Consider the following 20,312-nt stretch of genomic DNA (forward strand, 5'->3'; position numbering starts at 1 on the left):
AAAATGCATGTAGCTCAGTTAAACAGTAAACAGCTCGCTGTCCTACTGATGAGACCTCAGTGGTTGCAGGGTATTCATTAGTCTCACAGCCTGAAGGAAGGAGCTGTTACCCAATCTGTCAGTGGAAGTCCTGATGCTCCTGTATCTCCTTCCTGATAGTAGTGGATCAAGGAGATTATGGGATGGGTGGTAGGATTCCTGAACAATGCTTCTGGCCATTCGTTTATAATGCTCCTGGTAAATGTCACAAATAGGGGGAAGGGGGACCTTGGTGATCCTCTCAGCAGTTTTTACTATCCTCTGTAGGGTCTAGCGGTAGGACACCTTCCAGCTTCCGTACCACACAATGATGCACCCAATGTTGCTGCCAGCTCAGACTGACAAGGGTCTTTCCATTAAGAAGACCAAAATCCAGTTAGAGAGTGTTTACCCACCAACCTCTAAGGAATGATCATGTTAAACACTGAGCTGAAGTCAATGAACAACACCTGGTATATGAGACATTGTGTTCTACGCTTCATATGCCAGGAGTGGAGGGCTGAGGCTATGGCATCATCAGTGGACCAATTTGAGCAGAAGGCGAACTGGAAAGGGTACAATGTAGCCGGAAGGTGGGATCCGCTCAAAGTACTTTATGCTTGCTGAAGTTAGTGCCACTGGGCAGTAAATGTTTAGGCCAGTTACCGTTGCTCTCTTGGGCACCAGGATAATGGTGACTGTCTTGAAATCTGCAAGGGCATTAAAGATATTTATTAAGTCCTCTGTTAGCTGGGCCACAGTCCCTCAGCTCCTGACCAGATATGTTGTCTGGCGCTGTAATTTTGTGTGGGTTTATCCTGGCTAGAATCCTCCTCAACTCGGCTGTGGCTAGACAGGGTGCCTGTTCCTCAGGGGAGAGAGGGTTTTCCTGATATCACATTATTCATTGTGTCAAGTCATGTATAGAAAGCATTTAGCTTATCAGGAAGGGAGGTATCGCTGTCGTTGACACACAGGGTGGACTTGTAATCCATTATGGTTTGTATTCCTTGCCACAAGCACTTGTCCCTGGTGTCACATAGATGTCACCCGAGAATTTTCTGTGAGTACTCGTGCTTTGCCTTTTTGATGGCACAGGAGAACACTGCTCCTGCTGATATTAAAGTCATCCTATCTACCAGTCTGAAAGCAGCATCTCATCCCTAAGCAGAGAATGAACCTCTGCAGTCAGCCATGGTTCCTGGCTTACCCTGGCAGGGTAATGTTTGATCACAGTAATGTCCTCAAAGCATCTTCTAACGTACCCAGTCACCAGTCCCGCATATTCATCAATGTTGATGTGATGATCATAGGAGCTGCCTCCTTGAATATACTCCAGTCCGTGCTTTTGAAACAGTATGCAGCACTGAGGTGACCAGCTCCTGATCTCCCTGTGAACTGGTTTGATTCATTTAACCAGTGGCCTGTATGCAGGGATTAACAAAATGTATATGTGGTCTGAGTGCCCAAGATGAGGGTGAGGAGGTGGGGTCGAGGGGGTAGTGTAGCCTTGCAAGCTCTGCGAACGTTGGTATAAACCAGGTCTAATGTATCTTCTCCTCTGGTTGTGAAGTTGACATACTGGTAGAACTTTGGCAGGACTGCTTTTAAGTTGGCATGAGTGAAGTCACCAGATGCTATTCCATATATAGCAATTCCACTGCTTTCTGTAAGGAGTTTGTCCTTTCTCCCTGTTATTGTGTGGGTTTCCTCCAGGTGCTCCAATTTCATCCCACATTCCAAAGACGTACAGGTTAGTTGGTTAATTGGTCACATTGGGGCTAACTGGGCAGCACAGACTCATTACACCAGAAGGGCTTGTTACCATGCGTTTCACTAAATCAAATAAAATAAATGAACCCAGAGAGTTTAGGAGGAGTGTGGAAAATGGAGGTTGAGAAATTTAAAGGGAGCATAGGGAATGGAGGTCCTGGCAAGTTTAAAATATTTGCTGAAGCTAACTTAAACCTTCAATAAATATACCATTTCAGATAAAGGCAGTATACAATAACATTACCTGGATTGTTAACTTCTGCAGCGAATTCATTAGCATCATTCTTGTTTTCATTCAATGAATAGCTCATAGTTTCACAGCATTCAAATGTTTCTAATTTTAGCATATACTTATCTTTACAGTCTATGGGAAGAAAAGTAAATTTCAATACAAAACCATTTATCAAAGATTATTTGTCTCTTTATATATAAAATGGAACTACTGTTTGGGTTTTTATATCATACTACCTGGAGCAGTCTGTTCTGCTTTCAGCATGTTTGGGTTTGAGCTAAAGATAAGGGGTTGTGATGTTCATGTTTAGGAATGTAGTGTCATTCAATCATGATTGTGGAATTCGGAGAAGGTTCTAGAAAATGCTGGGCGGAGAGGTTTTTGTGACAGACACTGGTGTGAACCTAGGTCTGTTTGGTGGGAGCTGGGAGAAGACAAGAGGGATAATGGTAGAGGATGCCATCCCTTTTACACAAAGTGCTTTGTGCAGATGGAAGGTCCAATACTCCCATGGGGTGTCTCTTTGTTCAAGATGGATTTCAAGCGAAGTTCGGAAGGCGGTGTGTGATTTCATGAAGATCATGGGTCTAGTGTGCAAGTTAGACAACTTTAAGATGAACTCCAACTTATGTGCACATTTGGACTGGATTAACTGTGATGGACTCTTTTTTAAATTTTTTTTATTTTCCTACTAACTGTTCAATAAAGCTTAAATTTATAAATATACTTCCTTTATAATTGCATGCAGTGAACGATCTGTTATTTCTTGCTGACAGTTAATTGCAAATGGCAGCATTTGCACAGTACTTATTTAGATTGGGGTGCAGATGGTTGAAATATCCCAGCTCTCCCAGTCTGGTGAGACCCAAGTCACATCAACCCTAGATATACGGAATTTGAGAATGGTGGTTTTCTCACTGCTGAGTCCAATGGCTTGTTAGCAAGGGCTAACCAGTCATGTTTCTAGAGACGCCGAGTAAAAAGGGGCTTCATAACCATTAAATCACAGACCTTTCAGCCAACAAGATAAAATTATACAAAAAAATCAGAAAATACTGGAAGTATGATCACCTGAAACATTAATTCTGTTTATCTTCCCACATATGTGGCCTGACCTGGTATTTCCAGCATCTTCTATTTTTATTTTAGATTTCCAGCCCCTGTATTTCTTTTCATCTTCACAAAGTTACCCAATAAACATGATTTTTGTTTTGACATGATTTGAGGAAACAGTACATATTGTATCAGATTGTGTTTTCTCCTTGATGCTTCAGCATTTATTTTGACATTAAAACAGCAAATAAATTAATCTTTTCTTGCCAATTTCCCTTTCCCAATTTTCTTGCTTCTTCTCCAAAATATATAGTGACGCAGCTGGGTACAGATCTTGCATGTGACCAATATCTTTTGTGTGACCCTTAACTGAAAGCATCAGTAGACTGTTACACAGCAATGGAAATCATAAGCAAGCTTAATTCTGACCTCAAGCAATATCCGTAAACATGTACTTCCAGTAAACAGATCAATAGGAAATGTAGGCAAATGTCTTCTTCATAATTCAGCAGTTCTCAACTAAGTGGTCAGTTAATTTCTAACACCAGATAGCAACATTACATTAAGTTCACAAGATGGTGTTTATGCATTTTACATACCCCTTAGTAAAACACTATAATTGTATCAGGAATCCAATGTGCATTATACATTACATATACACCCAGCTACTGAGCAGAGTACTACTCACAATTTCCACACCTACTTCAAAATCAGAAAAGCCTCAATATGGGTAGGACTAGATGAGGAACAACAACATTATTTATCCCCTGCTAGCATTTACTATTAAATAGAAAATTAATAAGTCTAAATGTTCGCTCAATGTAACTTACCATTGTTTGTAACATTGACACAATCATCATCAATTGTGTCTTCTATTGTCAACGGTAAAAGTGATTTAATTTCTAAAAGTGGCGAGAAGCCTTTAGTCCAGCTCAAATCCACTGTACTGTCGATAGTCAGTTCAACAGGTAACATCAGAGACTGTTAAAAAGTACATTGTAATATTATTATTTTTCTCCATTCTTATAATATAATCTTAAGGAAGGAACGAGCTAATCCTCATTCTCCATTAGATCCAACTGTCAGAATATTACTTGATAGAAATTATGAATAGTAACTTCTAGTAATTTTTGAATAATTTCTACAAAAGTTAATCTAGAATGTTTTAAAAATGTGATTATCACCATCTCTGCTTTATTCTTTCTGCATTCTTCCTTCCTTTCCAAATAACCATTTTCTTTTGCCTATATCCTTTCCTACTTCCTCTAAAGGCCTCCAAATTATGGCTCATGCTTCTTGTCCCTCAACAGTGTCTCTCCAAATACCTATTAACCCTTTGAATTTTTCCTCTAGCAAGAGTTAGAGAATGTTTCCAACCCAGGCTAAATCTCTCTCTAACTAGCCAATTTGAAACAAGAGATACAGTAACCCTGAAAGATGGAGAAAAATGGAGGTACAGTATTAAAATTTTAAAACACAAAAGAAAGTGAAAACAAATATAAAGAAGCAGGCAAAGAAAAGAATAAATGCACAATAATCTGACATATTTAAGTGAAAGGGAAATTACAGTTGACTTCAGGACAAGTAGAATTTGTAAAATATTTGCCAATGTTTCTAATACTCTAGTTCTGTAAGGAATTACTGACAAGTCATTGTTCAATTTTCTGCAAGGCCTTTTCCTAATCAAGAGAGGGCAGCAATGCCCAATAAGTTCTTTCATAGAATACCGAAAGCATTTTCTCATGATATATTCCCAACTAACACTCTGGCATTCTGTCCATCATTACTACTTTGCAGAGCCTTGCTACGTGCTGATCAGAACCAGAATCAGAATCAGGCTTAATATCACCGGCATGTGTCATGAAATTTGTTAACTTAGCAGCAGCAGTACAACGTAATAAATGATCATGTAGAAAAAGATAAATAAGTAGATCAATTACAGTAAATATATGTGTGTATATTAAATTGTTAAATTAAAAATAATGCAAAATCATTAATAATAATAAAACAAAAAGTGAGGTAGTGTTCATGGGTTCAATGTCCATTTAGGAATCAGATGGCAGAAGGGAAGAAGCTGTTCCTGAACCACTGAGCGTGAGCCTTCAGGCTTCAGTAGCTTCTTTCTGGTGGTAACAATGAAAAGAGGGCATATCCTGGGTGATAGGTGCCCTTAACAATGGACCACGCATTTCTGCATCACTGCTCCTTGAAGATATTTTGGATAATACAGAAGCTAGTACCCAAGATGGAGCTGACTAGTTTTACAACTTTCTGTAGTTTCTTTCGATCCTGTGCAGTGGTGCCCTCCCCCCATACCAGACAATGATGCAGCCTTTCAGAATGCTCTCCATGGTATGGGAGTTTTCAAGTCTTTTAGGTGACAAACCAAATCTCCTCAAACTCCTAATGAAATGCAGCTACTGTCTTGCCTTCTTCATAGCTGCATCAATATGTTGGGACCAGGTTAGGTCCACAAAGATCTTGACACCCAGGAACTTGAAATTGCTCACTCTTTCCACTTCTGATCCTGTTTCCTCATCCTACCCTTTCTGAAGTCCACAATCAGCTTTTTGGTCTCACTGGTGTTGAGTGCAAGGTTGTTACTGTGACACCACTTGACTAGCTGGTATATCTCACTCCTGTATGTCCTCTTGTCTCCATCTGAGATTCTGTCAACAATGGTTGTATCAACAGCAAATTTATAGATGGCATTTCAGCTGTGCCTATCCACACAGTCATGGGTATAGAGACAGTAGAACAATGGGCTAAGCACACATCCCTGAGATGCGCCAGTGTTGATCGTCAGTGAGGAGAAGATATTACCAATCAGCACAAATTGTGGTCTTTTGGTTAGGAAGTCCAGGATCCAATTGCAGTGGGATGTACAGAGGCCCTCCCTCTGTTTGCCAAGTTAATTTACTACATTAGTGTCTATACTGTGAAAGTAATTAAGTGACTAAAGTGCTTTGGGACAGAAAAGGCTGTGAAAGCTGCAGTTTAAATTCAGATCAGGCTTCCTCTACAGACCCTTTGGTTTTCACTTTTACCATCATCTCCTCTCTTGACATACCTCCCCATGTTCCTGACTGACTCTGGGTCACCAGCTCAAGGTCATAGCCATTACTATGTACGTCAACAAGATGTTGAAAAGGCCATTTGCCAAATCAAACAATAAAGTCTTGGAAGCAGATAATATTCCTGCTGTAGTTACGAAATAAAATATAGCAGTGGGAATTTCGGTCATAAATCCCTAACTTTACTGTCAACAACTGGAAAAGAGATGTGACTGGTGACCTCAGAAACACCCTTGTGACCATCTTCAAGAAAGGAGCCAACTTAACTGCTGTACCTGCTGTTTTCCATAGGGTAAGTCTTATCTGCCTATTTCATTTCACTCATTTTTTTTAAACAATGAGGATAGAGTCTATGCTAGCTCATAGAGAAAGACCATTGATCCAATTCTTCCATTTATTTTGTCCTCAAATTGATTTGATCACAAAAACTAATCTGTTTCATGATGGAATATAAACCATGATTCAAACCAGCAGGCTCAAACAGAACCATCACTGTCAAACAAGGCAGTATCATCACCCAAAGTTTTTTCAATCTTTTTCACTGCAATGCTGCAACTCATCTCCAGCAGCTCCTTGCCTTCAGTGGAATTAATCAGAAGCAAAGCCACCTTAACTTCAGCAGTGAAAATGCAATATGCAGACAATACTTGTAAATATTCAGAAGCTCACCCCTGATTGTCAACTCATTCACTGATAGTCAGGAAGGGTTGACTTTACCCTGAACAATTGTCTCATAACTGTTATGGCAACCATATGCTAAAGGAATACTTCTTGTTAGAGGTATGGTTTGTCTAATCAAGTGAACAGCATGTGCTGTTATTACAAATCCTCCAAGTCTGGATCCCTCTCCTATACATACACACAACCTTTCTGTAAGAGGACAGGACATAGAACTCTGATGAGATTGGAATAACGGTAGGAAAGAGAGAAAGATGCAAGAAAGAATCTGAACCTTCCCCGATCTATTTTGTTTACATATAACTAATGCTGAAATTATTACAATACTAGGATAATTTTAAGAGAACTGAGTGTTTTCTTCCAGCAATGCTGAAGTCACAACACCCTCTGAAAGCAAATTACAGGTCTAATCATATTTAAATACTATTGTACCTCATCACCCAGGTGTGAAAATGGTTTATAATCTTCCTTAATCAAAGGTTCTTCAATTGCTTTGGCAATAACATTCTTCTTTGAGGGATAGGCCATGCAGGAGCTAAAATAGCAAACCATTTAGGAAAACAAGAAAATGTCATACAATTCTGCAGATGCTGGAAATCCAGAGCAACACATACAAAATGCTGGAGGAACTCAGCAGATCAGACAGCATCTTTGGAAATGATTAAACAGTCAACGTTTTCAGCCGAGACCCTTCTTCAGGACTGGAAAGGGAAAGATGGCAGAATAGTGGGAGGAGGGTAAAGAGGACTATCTAGAAGGCTTAGGTGAAACCAGGCAGGTGGGAAAGGTAAAAGGCTGGATAAGAAGGAATCTGTTAGGAGAGTGGGCCATGTCAGAAAGGGAAGAAGGGGGGCACCAGGGAGAGGTAATAGGCAGGTGAAAATAAGAGAGAAGAAGCCAGAGTAAAGAATAGAAGAAGTCAAGAGGGAGGGAAAGAAAAAATCAATATTCATGCCATCAGGTCGGGAGCTACCTAGATGGAAAATGAGGTGTTACTCTTTCATCCTCAGAGTGGCCTCATCATGGCAAAAGAGGTGGCCATGGACTGACATGTCAGAACAGGAATGGGAATAGGAATTAAAGTGTTTGGCCACTGAGAAATTCTGCTTTTGGCAGATGGAGCACAAACTTCCCTCAAAGCAGTCCCCTAATTCATGTTGGGTCTCACCAATATAGATCAGCCCACATCGGAAGCACTGGATACAATAGACAACCTCAACAGATCACAGTGTCTCATCTGGAAGGACTGTTTGGGGTCCTTAATGGAGGTAAGAGGGGAGGTGAATGGACAGGTGTAGCACTTCTGTTGCTTGCAGGGATACAGTAGTATGCAAAAGTTTGGGCACCCTAGTCAAAATTTCTGTTACTGTGAATAGCTAAGCGAGTAAAATATGACCTGATTTCCAAAAGGCATAAAGTTAAAGATGACACATTTCTTTAATATTTTTTTAAGCAAGATTACTTTTCTACTTCCATCTTTTACAGCTTCAAAATAACAAAAAAGGAAAAGGGCCCGAAGTAAAAGTTTGGGCACCCTGCATGGTCAGTACTTAGTAACACCCCTTTTGGCAAGTATTACACCTTGTAAATGCTTTCTGTAGCCAGCTAAGAGTCTTTCAGTTCTTGTTTGGGGGATTTTCACCCATTGTTCCTTGCAAAAGGCTTCAGGTTCTGTGAGATTCTTGGGCCATCTTGCATGCACTGCTCTTCTGAGGTCTATCCACAGATTTCCGATGATGTTTAGGTCAGGGGACTGTGAGAATCATGGCAAAACCTTCAGTTTACGCCTCTTGAGGTAGTCCATTGTGGAATCTGAGGTGTGTTTAGGACCATTATCCTGTTGTAGAAGCCGTCCTCTTTTCATCTTCATGTTTCCCGTGCCACTGGCTGCAACAAAAGCCCAAAGTATGATCGATCCACCCCCGTGCTTAACAGTTGGAAAGGTGTTCTTTTCATGAAATTCTGCACCCTTTTTTCTCCAAACATACCTTTGCTCATTGCGGCCAAAAAGTTCTATTTTAACTTCAGCAGTCCACAGGACTTGTTTCCAAAATGCATCAGGCTTGTTTAGATGTTCCTTTGCAAACTTCTGAAGCTGAATTTTGTGATGAGGATGTAAGAATGGTTTTCTTCTGATGACTCTTCCATGAAGGTCATATTTGTGCAGGTGTCGCTGCACGGTAGAACAGTGCACCACCACCCCAGAGTCTGCTAAATCTTCCTGAAGGTCTTTTGCAGTCAAACAGGGGTTTTGATTTGCCTTTCTAGCAATCCTATAAACAGTTCTCTGGGAAAGTTTTCTTGGTCTTCCAGACCTCAACTTGACCTCCACCGTTCCTGTTAACTGCATTTCTTAATTACATTACAAACTGAGGAAACGGCTACCTGAAAATGCTTTGCTATCTTCTTATAGCCTTCTCCTGCTTTGTGGGCATCATTTATTTTAATTTTCAGAGTGCTAGGCAGCTACTTAGAAGAGCCCATGGCTGCTGATTGTTGGGACAAGGTTTGAGGAGTCACAGTATTTATAAAGCTTTGAAATTTGCATCACCTGGCCTTTCCTAATGATGACTGTGAATAAGCCATAGCTCTAACAAGCTAATTAAGGTCTGAGACCTTAGTAAAAGTTTCTGAGAGCTCAAATCCCTTGTGGTGCCCAAACTTTTGCATGGTGCTCCTTTCCTTTTTTTTTCACTCTAAAATTGTACAAAACAAAAATAATACACCAAAGGCAACACGAGTGAATCTGCAGATGCTGGAAATAAATAAAAACACAAAATGTTGGCAGAACTCAGCAGGCCAGACAGCATCTATGGGAGGAGGTAGTGAAGATGTTTCGGGCCAAAACCCTTCATCAGGAGTGAAGTAACATGGGATGGCCGAGGGGAGGATAAGAAGTGGGGGGAGGGGTGAAGTAGAGAGCTGGGAAGTGATAGGCTGGAGGGAAATGGGCTAGGGGGAAGGTGGAGAATTATGGGGAATAAAAGAGAAAGACAGGTAGGGCTGGGGGGAGATTATAGTGAGGAGGTAAAAAGAGAGAGAAAGAGAACCAGACTAAAGTTATAGATAGGGATGGGGTGAGGGGGGACAGGGGTATCAATGGAGGTCTGTGAGTTGAATGTAAACGGAATGTAAACCTGCAAACGAAAGAAGTGCTACACCTGCCCCCACACTTCTTCCCTCACCACCATCCTAGGCCCCAGACACTCCTTTCAGGTGAGGCACCACTTCACCTGTGAGTCAACTGGGGTGATATACTATATCCAGTACTCCCGATGTGGTCATTTATACATTGGGGAGACCCGCCGCAGACTGGGAGACCGTTTCGCCGAACACCGGCGCTCAGTCCTCCTGCAGTGGCGGGATCTCCCTGTGACCACACACTTCAGTTCCACAGACCACTCCCACTCCGATATGACTGTCCGTGGCCTCCTCTACCGTCAAGATGAGGCCACACGCAGGTCGACGGAGCAATACCTTATCTCCTGCCTAGGTAGCCTCCTGCCTGCCGGCATGAACATTCAACTCACAGACCTCCGTTGATACCCCTGCCCCCCCTCACCCCATCCCTATCTATAATTTTAGTCTGTTTCTCTTTCTCTCTCTTCCCCCCTCACTATAATCTCCCCCCAGCCTTTCTCTTTTATTTTCCATAATTCTCCACCTTCCCCCTAGCCCATTTCCCTCCAGCCTATCACTTCCTAGCTCTCTATTTTATCCCTCCCCCCACTTCTTATCCCCCCTTGACCATCCCATGTTACTTCACTCCGGATGAAGGGTTTCAGCCCGAAACGTCTCACTACCACCTCCCATAGATACTGTCTGGCCTGTTGAGTTCTGCCAGCATTTTGTGTTTTTAATAATACACCAATCTTGCTTAAAATATTGAAAAAAATGTTTCATCTTTGACTTTATGACTTTTGGAGATCAGTTTATCTTCTACTCACTTCACTATTGACAGTAACAGAAATTTTGACCATGGGTGCCCAAACTTTTGCACGCCACTGTATATGCCAGGAGGAAGATTATTGGGGAGGGACAAATGGATAAGAGTATCATGGAGGGATCTATCCTGTGGAAAGCAGAGAATAGGGGTGGGTAAGGTAAAGATGTGTTTGGTGATAGGATCCTGTTGAAAATGGTGGAAGCTGCAGAGAATGATGCATTGAATGCAGAGGCTCATTGGGTGATTGGTGAGGACAAGAGGAAATCTATCCCTGTTAAGGTGGTAAGAAGATGGAGTGAACATGGATGTCCAGGAAATGGAGGAGATGCCGATGACAACAGCATCAATGGTGGAGGAAGGGAAACCTCATTCTTTGAAGAAGATGACAGAGACATCCTCCTCAACCTGGGCACAGATGTGGTGAAGACAAAGGAACTAAGAAAGGCAACAGCATTTTTACAGGAGACAGAATGCATTGAGGTATAGTCATGTTAACTGTGGGAATCAGTAGGTTTGTAAAAGATGTCAGTAGACATGATGTCTCCAAAGATGGAGACAAAGAGATTGAGAAAGGGGAGAGAGACATCAGAAATAGACCAAGTGAATTTAAGGGCAGGGAGAAAGTTAAAGGCAAAGTTGATGAAATTGATGAGCTCAGCATGGGTGCATGAAATACCACCGATGCAGTCATCAATGTAATGCAGAAAGAGTTGCGGAGCATTACAAGGGAAGGCTTGCAACATGAACTATTCCATGTAGCCAACAAAAAAAGCAGGCATAGCTGAGGCCCACGCAGGTGCCTATGGCTACCCCTTGAGTTTGGAGAAAGTGGGAGGAGCCGAAGGAGAAAGTGTTGAGGGTGAGGACAAGTTCAATGCCATACATATTACTTTTGCATCATAAAAGGAACATTAAGCATTCAAGTACAATAGCCTAGACACTGGGGTTCACTAACTTTTGGGTATGCTAACATGTGCTGTATATAATGCTCATGCAATCTTGGATTTCCTGAAGACTGTAAAATTGAATTTAAAAATATTTGGCTGGGTTTTTTTTTTGCACTTTAAACAATCAACCTAAACTGTAAATCATAAGTTCCACATAAAATTCTTTTTTTTTACCTGAAAAACATTGCTTCGGTCAAAGGTTCTCCCTTGGAATTTACAAATGTGTCTTTCATGGTAATTACTTTCAATCTGCAACTAAGATTATGCAATTTTGGCAGTTGCTTATAAAACTCTGAGAGGTAATCTGTAAACAGTATTTCATCATGCAGAAAAAAATCTATAAAGAAATTTAAATGTAAATTACGTTACAATTTTGAGCAGAATTTCAACAAAACCAATCAGATCTTTAAGTTCTACTTAACAAAATGAGTAAATGAAATTTAGTATAACTAAAGCAAATGATTTAATAACCCATACTATTAAATGTTCCCTATATTACTGCTTCTTAAAATATACAGTATACATTATTTTTCTTGTAATTCTAATCGTTTTTTAAATCATACTTCTTAGTCCTTCAAGAAATCTTTCCTTTGCTTAGTCTTAGTTTTGCTCCAGGGTGATAAATTTAAAGTACTCAAAGTATTTTGGTTGCAACCAGCAGAATATTTAAGAATGCACCAATGAATATGTTGTACTTGCACATTTAGAAGACCTTTGTTAATGTGTCATGCGAGAGATGAGTAAATAATATAAGAGCATATTGAATTAGGAATAATATATTGACAGACTGAGAATAGTTAATTGACAAAATTTAGAGAGTAGCAAGATAATGTGCCATTATTTGGGTTGGTAAGCTATAACTAGTAGGGTACCAAAGGAGTCAATGCTGGGCTTTCCTGTTTACAATCTGAATCAATTATAAAAATGAAATTACTGAGTGAAATGCAATTAAGTTCACTGATGAAAGATAATCCAGACAAGTGAACGGACGAGGACATGGCATAATGAACTATATAAATCATGCACATTGGTAGAATAAATATAGAAAACCAGAATATTTATGACAGATGAGAAATTGAAAAGTATTTGTTTTCAGAAGATTCTGTGCATCAGTGTACGCAAATCACTTAAAGTAAATACACTGTTAAAGTAAGCAATTAGGTAGGCAACGAGTTTAGTATGCTTGTCTTTATTTCAAATTGTTTGAGTACAAGGATAAGAGAAACTTACTACAATTATTCACATTCAAGATTGTTTAATGTCATTTTCTGCATACAATTGTAAGGAGAGCTAAATAACTGTAACTCCAGATCCGAAGCAGCACAAAAAAATACAAAAAATAAAGAACACAATAATAATAAAAAACACACAATAAATATAAATACATAAAATAGCATATTTACATAGAGTGATCGTACATCTATAAAGTGATGCTAGAATGATGGGAAATAATAAAGTAGTGGTGGAGTTGGTGGGTGGAGGGGTTGATCAGTCTTCTTGCTTGGGGAACGTAACTGTTTTTGCATCTGGTGGTCCTGGCATGGAAGCTACGTAGTCTCCTCCCTGATAGGAGTGGGGCAAACAGCTCATGAGTGCAATCCATCATGATGTTACTGGCCCTTTTCTGTATATATGTCCTTGATGGCAGGTAGGTTGGTGCCAGTGATGCGCTGGCAGTTTGACTAGCTGTTGTAGAGCCTTCCTGTCTGCTGTAGTACAGTTTCTGTACCAAGCAGTGAAGAAGCTTGTTAGGATGCTCTCTACTGCACATCTGTAGAATGACTTGAATATGAATATGCGAAGTCCAGCTCACTTCACCCTTCCCAGAAAGTAGAGGTATTGGTGAGCTTTTTTGACTGTGTAGGATGTGTTCTGGGATCATGAGAGTTGGTATGTGCTACGCACTACCAGAAGTTTGAAACTGCTTAAGGTTTCACTGCTGTGCTGCTGCTGTAAAGGATGGGTGGTGATGAGTGGAGCAATTCTCCTTAAGTTGATAACCATCTCCTTTGTCTTGTGACATTAAGGAAGAGATTATTTGCCTGGTACCAGGCCTCAAGCTCTTCCACCTCCTCTCTTTAGGCCATCTTATTGCTGTAGGTGATGAGCCCCATCACTGTCATGTCCTCAGCGAACTGAACAATGTGATTGCTTGGGTATTTGGCTGTGCAGTCACGTCTGAGCAGAGTGTACAGTAGTGGGCACAACACTCAACCCTCGGTGGGCAGCCCTGATGAGTTGGAGGGAAGGGAGAAGCAGTTGTACATCCTGACTATCTGAGGTTTGTTGGTTAGGAAGTCCAACACTCAGTTGCACAGTGGTGTATTTATACCAAGGAGAAGGAGTTTGTTCACCAAGGTCTGTGGGACAATAGTGTTGAACACTGAACTGAAATCCAGAAACAGCATTCTTGCATAAGTGTCCTTGTTTTCTAGGTGTGTCAATGCCAGGTGCATGACAGATGCTAAGATGCTAAGGCATCTGTCATAGAGCAGTTCTGTCAGTAGGCATATTGGTGAGTCTCCAACGTGCAGGAATAGAGTTTTTGGTATGTACCATTATCAGCTGCTCAAAGTACTTCATGATGATTGATGTAAGTGCACTGTGCCGGTGTCATTTAGTTATGAAGGTGTAGAGTCCTTTCATACAGGGATAACGGTAGCTAATTTGAAACATATGGGAACAAAAGCCTTGATAAGTGAAGTGTTAAAGATGTCTGTGAAGACATCAGTGAGCAGGTGTGCACACTCCCTCAGTACCCAGCCTAGATGTTGTTCAGCTGCCTTACAAGGGTTGAATCTCTGCATAGTCCTTCTCATGTCTACTGGTATTAGACAGTGGCTGCTCACCTGGGAGTGGGGTAGTTTTCATGCCCGGCATTGTTGCATACTTTGAAGTGTGCATTAAAGCTGTTAAGAGCATCAGGGAGGAAGGCGCTACTGGTACAGTTGATGCTGCTTTTCCTTGCATAGCCAGTAATGCCCTTGATGCCAGCCATGTACACCAGAGATCACTGACAGACAGGTGTTCCTGAATTTTTTGTACATCAGCAGTCTATGCCTTCTTGAAGCCTCAGATGATGCTTCTCCTGGCTGCTCTGAAAGCTGTTCTGTCACTAGACTTGAAGGCAGCATCCCAGGTTTTTAATAGGGAGCACACCTCCGTCTTCAGTCACGGCTTCTGGTTGAGCCTTGAGAATGTGTACAGGTCTGTTCTTCTGAAATAAGGATATACTTGCAATAGAGGGAGCCCAATAAGGATTCATCAAACTAACTCCTGCAATGGAGAAATTGTGCTCAGGTTTGTGGACATCCTGCAATTATAGGTCAGAATCAGAATCAGGTTTATTACCACCGGCATAGGACGTGAAATTTGTAAACTTAGCCACCAGCAGTTCCAATGTAATACATAATCTAGCAGAGAAAAAAATAATAAATAAAATAATAATAAATAAACATGTAAATCAATTACGTATATTGAATAGATTAAAAATGTGCAAAGATAAAAATACTGTATATTTTTGTTTTAAAATGAAGTAGTGTCCAAAGATTCAATGTCCATTTAGGAATCCAATGGCAGAAGCTGTTCCTGAATCACTGAGGGTGTGCCTTCAGGCTTCTAGACCTCCTACCTGCTGGTAACATTGAGAAAAGGGGCATGCCCTGTGTGCTGGAGGTCCTTAATAATGGACGCTGCCTTTCTGAGACACCGCTCCCTAAAGATGTCCTGGGTACTTTGTAGGCTAGTACCTAAGATGGAGCTGACTAGACTTACAACCTTCTGCAGCTTCTTTTGGTCCTGTGCAGTAGCCCCTCCATACCAGAAAGTGATGTAGCCTGTCAAAATGCTATCCACAATACAACTATAAAAGTTCTTGAGTGTATTTGTTGACATACCAAATCTCTTCAAACTCCTAATAAATGTGAACAAAATAAAAGAGATGGTTGTTGACTAGGAGGGCTTGGAGCGACCGCTCCCTGCTGAACATCGATGGCTCCTCAGTAGAGATCGTTAAGAGCACCAAATTTCTTGGTGTTCACCTGGTGGAGAATCTCACCTGGTCCCTCAACATCAGCTACTTAGCAAAGAAAGCACAACAGCGTCTCTACTTTCTGCGAAGGCTGACGAAAGTCTATCTCCCACCGCCCCCCCATCCTCATCACATTCTACAGGGGTTATATTGAGAGCATCCTGAGCAGTTGCATCACAGCCTGGTATGAAAATTGCACCATCTTGGATCGCAAGACCCCACAGCGGATAGCGAGTTCAGCTGAGAAGATCATCGGGGTCTCTCTTCCCGCCATTACAGACATTTACACTACACGCTGCATCCGCAAGGCAAACAGCATTTTGAAGGACCCCACATACCCCTCATACAAACTCTTCTCCCTCCTGCCATTTGGGAAAAGGCACTGAAGCATTTGGGCTCTCACGACCAGACTATGTAACAGATTCTTCCTCCAAGCTATCAGACTCCTCAATACCCAGAGACTGGACTGACACCAACTTACTGCCCTCTACTGTGCCTATTGTTTTGTCTATTATTTATTGTAATGCCTGAACTGTTTTGTGCACTTTATGCAGTCCAAAAAGATAGTAAGGGATAAAATTGATCCTCTTGAAGATCAGAGTGGTTGGCTATGTATGGAACCAAAAGAAATGGGGGAGATCTTAAATGGGTTTTTTGCGTCTGTATTTACTAAGGAAACCGGCATGGAGTCAAAGGAAATAAGGCAAACAAGTAGTGAGGTCATGGAACCTATACAGATTGAAGAGGAGGAGGTGCTTGCTATCTTAAGGAAAATCAGAGTAGATAAATTCTCAGGACCTGACAGGGTATTCCCTCGGACCTTGAAGGAGACTAGTTTTGAAATTGCAGGGGCCCTGGCAGATATATTTAAAATGTTGGTATCTATGGGTGAGGTGCCAGAGGATTGGAGGATAGCTCAAGTTATTCTGTTGTTTAAAAAAGGCTCTAAAAGTAATCTGGGAAATTATAGGCCAGTAAGTTTGACGTCGGTAGTAGATAAATTATTGGAAGGAGTACTAAGAGATAGGGTCTACAAGTATTTAGATAGACGGACATATTAGGCGAGTCAACATGGCTTTGTGCATGGTTGGTCATGTTTAACAAATCTATTAGGGTTTTTCGAGGAGGTTACAAGGAAAGTGGATGAAGGGAAGGCAGTGGATGTTGTCTACATGGACTTCAGTAAGGCCTTTGACAAGGTCCCACACGGGAGGTTAGTTAGGAAGATTCAGTCGCTAGGTATACATGGTGAGGTAGTAAATTGGATTAGACATTGGCTCAATGGGAGAAGTCAGAGAGTGGTAATGAAGGATTGCTTCTCCGAGTGGAGGCCTGTGACTAATGGTGTGCCACAGGGATCAGTGATGGGTCCATTGTTATTTGTCATCTATATCAATGATCTGGATGATTATATGGTAAATTGGATCAGCAAATTTGCTGATGATACAAAGATTGGAAGTGTAGTGGACAGTGAGGAAGGTTTTCAAAGCTTGCAGAGAGATCTGGACCAGCTGGAAAAATGGGCTGAAAAATGGCAGATGGAGTTTAATACAGACAAGTGTGAGGTATTGCACTTTGGAAGGAAAAACCAAGGTAAAACATACAAGGTAAATGGTAGGGCACTGAGGAGTGCAGTAGAACAGAGGGATCTGGGAATATAGATACAAAATTCCCTAAAGGTAGATAGGGTAGTAAAGAGAGCTTTTGGTACATTGGCCTTTATAAATCAAAGTATTGAGTATAAGAGTTGGAATGTTATGGTGAGGTTGTATAAGGTATTAGTGAGGCTGAATTTGCAGTATTGTGTGCAGTTTTGGTCACCTAATTACAGGAAGGATATTAATAAGGTTGAAAGAGTGCAGAGAAGGTTTACAAGCATGTTGCCGGGACTTGAGAAACTGAGTTACTGAGAAAGGTTGAATAGGTTAGGACTTTATTCCCTGGAGCATAGAAGAATGAAGAGAGATTTGATAGAGGTATATAAAATTATGATGGGTATAGATAGAGTGAATGCAAGCAGGCTTTTTCCACTGAGGCTAAAGGGAGACAAAAACCAGAGGACATGGGTTAAGGGTGAAGGGGGAAAAGTTTAAAGGGAACATTAGGGGGGGCTTCTTCACACAGAGAGTGGTGGGAGTGTGGAATGAGCTGCCAGATGAAGTGGTAAATGCGGGCTCACTTTTAACATTTAAGAAAAACTTGGACAGGTACATGGATGAGGTGTATGGAGGGATATGGGCCAGGTGCAAACAGTGGGACTAGTCAGAAAAATGGTTCGGCACAGCCAAGAAGGGCCAAAAGGCCTGTTTCTGTGCTGTAATGTTCTATGGTTCTATGGTTCCTAGGTAGGTCTGTGGTCTAGTGTAGTTTTTTTTCTGTGTTGTTTTCACGTAGTTCAGTGTAGTTTTTGTACTGTTTCATGTAGCACCACGGTCCTAAAAAACGTTGTCTCGTTTTTACTGTGTACTGTACCAGCAGTTATGGATGAAATGACAATAAAAAGTGACTTGACTGAAGTATAGCCGCTGTCTTGCCTTCTTTATAACTACATTGATATGTTGGGACCAGGTTAGATCCTCAGAGATCTTGACACCCAGGAACTTGAAGCTGCTCACTCTCTCCACTTCTGATCCCTCTGTGAGGATCGGTATGTGTTCCTTCATCTTACCCTTCCTGAAGTCCACAGTAAGCCCTTTCATCTTACTGACGTTGAGTGCCAAATTGCTGCTGCAGCACCACTCCACTAGTTTGCATATCTCACTCCTTTATGCCCTCTCGTCACCAACTGAGATTCTACCAACAATGGTTGTATTGTCAGCAAATTTATAGATGGTATTTGAGCTATGCCTTGCCACACAGTCATGTGTATATAGAGAGTAGAGCAATGGGCTGAGCATACACCCCTGAGGTGCGCCAGTGTTGATCGTCAGAGGAGGAGGATATGTTATCACCAATTTGCACAGATTGTGCTCTTCAGGTTAGGAAGTTGAGGGTCCAATTGTAGAGGGAGGTACAGAGGCCCAAGTTCTGCAGCTGCAAAATCATAAGATATTCAGCATTGAAAGATTTGAAAGCCAGGGAGAGGTACTATAAAAGCAGAAGTGATGAAGTTGTATTCTGGTTCAACTGTTGATAAATTCAAGAGATCTTCCCTTAATTTCCAAAACTGTTAAAATTTGCAAGAGGTTCATGCAAACTATGCTTTAAATAGTGACCACTTCCAGTTTGAAATAAGCATGGTTTGTGCATTCAGCATATCATCAATATTCATACTCAGCACCATATTTTTGTCTACACCAGCTACATAAAGAGCAGTCAATTTTTATACACATTAACCACATTGAAGTTAAAAGCGATGAATAGCTGCAATTTCTTCTGTAAATAAGGAATAGTTTTACAGTTTATTTTTAAAAGCAGTAGGCAGGGGAAAATTCTAATCTAACTCATGGTAAATAAGGTTTTGTGACTGAGTTATATGCAAATGGTGTACTTATTAAGCTAGTACATGCAGTATTAAAATAATTTGTTCCTTAGTAATATATATTTTATATTGAAATGTTCTCTAAAGTCAGAATTCCAGTTCTTGAATTATAAATCAGTTAATAAGGTTCTACACCAGTCTAAAGAGAACATTTTTGCATGCAACACCGAAGTTTTTTTTGGCAATGAATGTAACATGTACTGTTATAAGAACATATCAGTTTCAAGAGTTGCTATTTTAAAAAAATTGCTGTCTTTTATACTTTGAACAAAATATCAAAAATGAATAGGCCTACAAAGAATTGTTTTTTGTTTTTACGTTGATAAAACTCTACTGAAGTACATTTTGAACTCAAATATACTTCAAGAATGTAATCTTTAAAATATAAATGTTATTCAGACAAATCACACTTGTATGTGGACAATCAGTAAAATACTGTCATGAGTGATATAACTGGTTAACTTGGGAGTTTGGCGAAGAGAAGAACTAGATTAATAAAAATATTGACAGCAACAGACAACTTTGCAGAGATACAGGTTGAGTATCCCTTATCCAAAATGCTTGGGGCCAGAAGTGTTTCAGATTTCAGATTTTAGAATATATAATGAGATAGCTTGAGATTGCCATCATTTCCGACTCTGAATTTATGTGCTGCTAATAAGCAGTCTTTGTCTTACACTTGTTCATTAGACATATGTAGTTAACAAAAGCAGCACAGTGGCATCGGGAGAATTTCTGAATCAGTTGTTAAACAACAACAAGCAACGCCAGGCTTTCAGTCTCTGCTTATTATGTCATGTTTTGGTTACAATTTTACTTTTTTCAGGTTTCATGTAAGGTATAAAAACAATCAGCATTGTAGACTTGTTCTGGTGTTAGATTTTCATCAGCAACGACTTTTCCAAACTTAATGTGATCAGTAGATAATTCATCTTTAAAAATTTTAGAGTCTTTAATAATTTAATGTCCTGCCTTTTCTTAAATTTCTGCAACCAACCTACTGAATATTCACAATTACCTTCAATTTTCAGTTTGTCGTGACAGATCTTTGCTTGTTTCATGATCAGCATACCGTTAAGC

General features: G+C 40.6%; 1 protein-coding gene across 1 annotated transcript in view; it reads right to left on the reverse strand.

Moving 5' to 3' along the window:
- The window catches only part of shoc1 (shortage in chiasmata 1), a 142,782-nt gene that overhangs the window by 100,611 nt on the left and 21,859 nt on the right, over positions 1-20,312 (reverse strand). Inside the window, exons 6-9 of the mRNA XM_073048597.1 lie at positions 11,896-12,058; positions 7,261-7,363; positions 3,907-4,057; positions 2,036-2,155 (exon numbers count right to left, since the gene is read on the reverse strand). Coding sequence (XP_072904698.1) covers positions 2,036-2,155; positions 3,907-4,057; positions 7,261-7,363; positions 11,896-12,058 — 537 coding nt within the window. The remainder of the gene's footprint in view (positions 1-2,035; positions 2,156-3,906; positions 4,058-7,260; positions 7,364-11,895; positions 12,059-20,312) is intronic.

Source organism: Hemitrygon akajei, chromosome 6, assembly GCF_048418815.1.
Source record: "Hemitrygon akajei chromosome 6, sHemAka1.3, whole genome shotgun sequence".
Lineage (NCBI taxonomy): Eukaryota > Metazoa > Chordata > Chondrichthyes > Myliobatiformes > Dasyatidae > Hemitrygon > Hemitrygon akajei.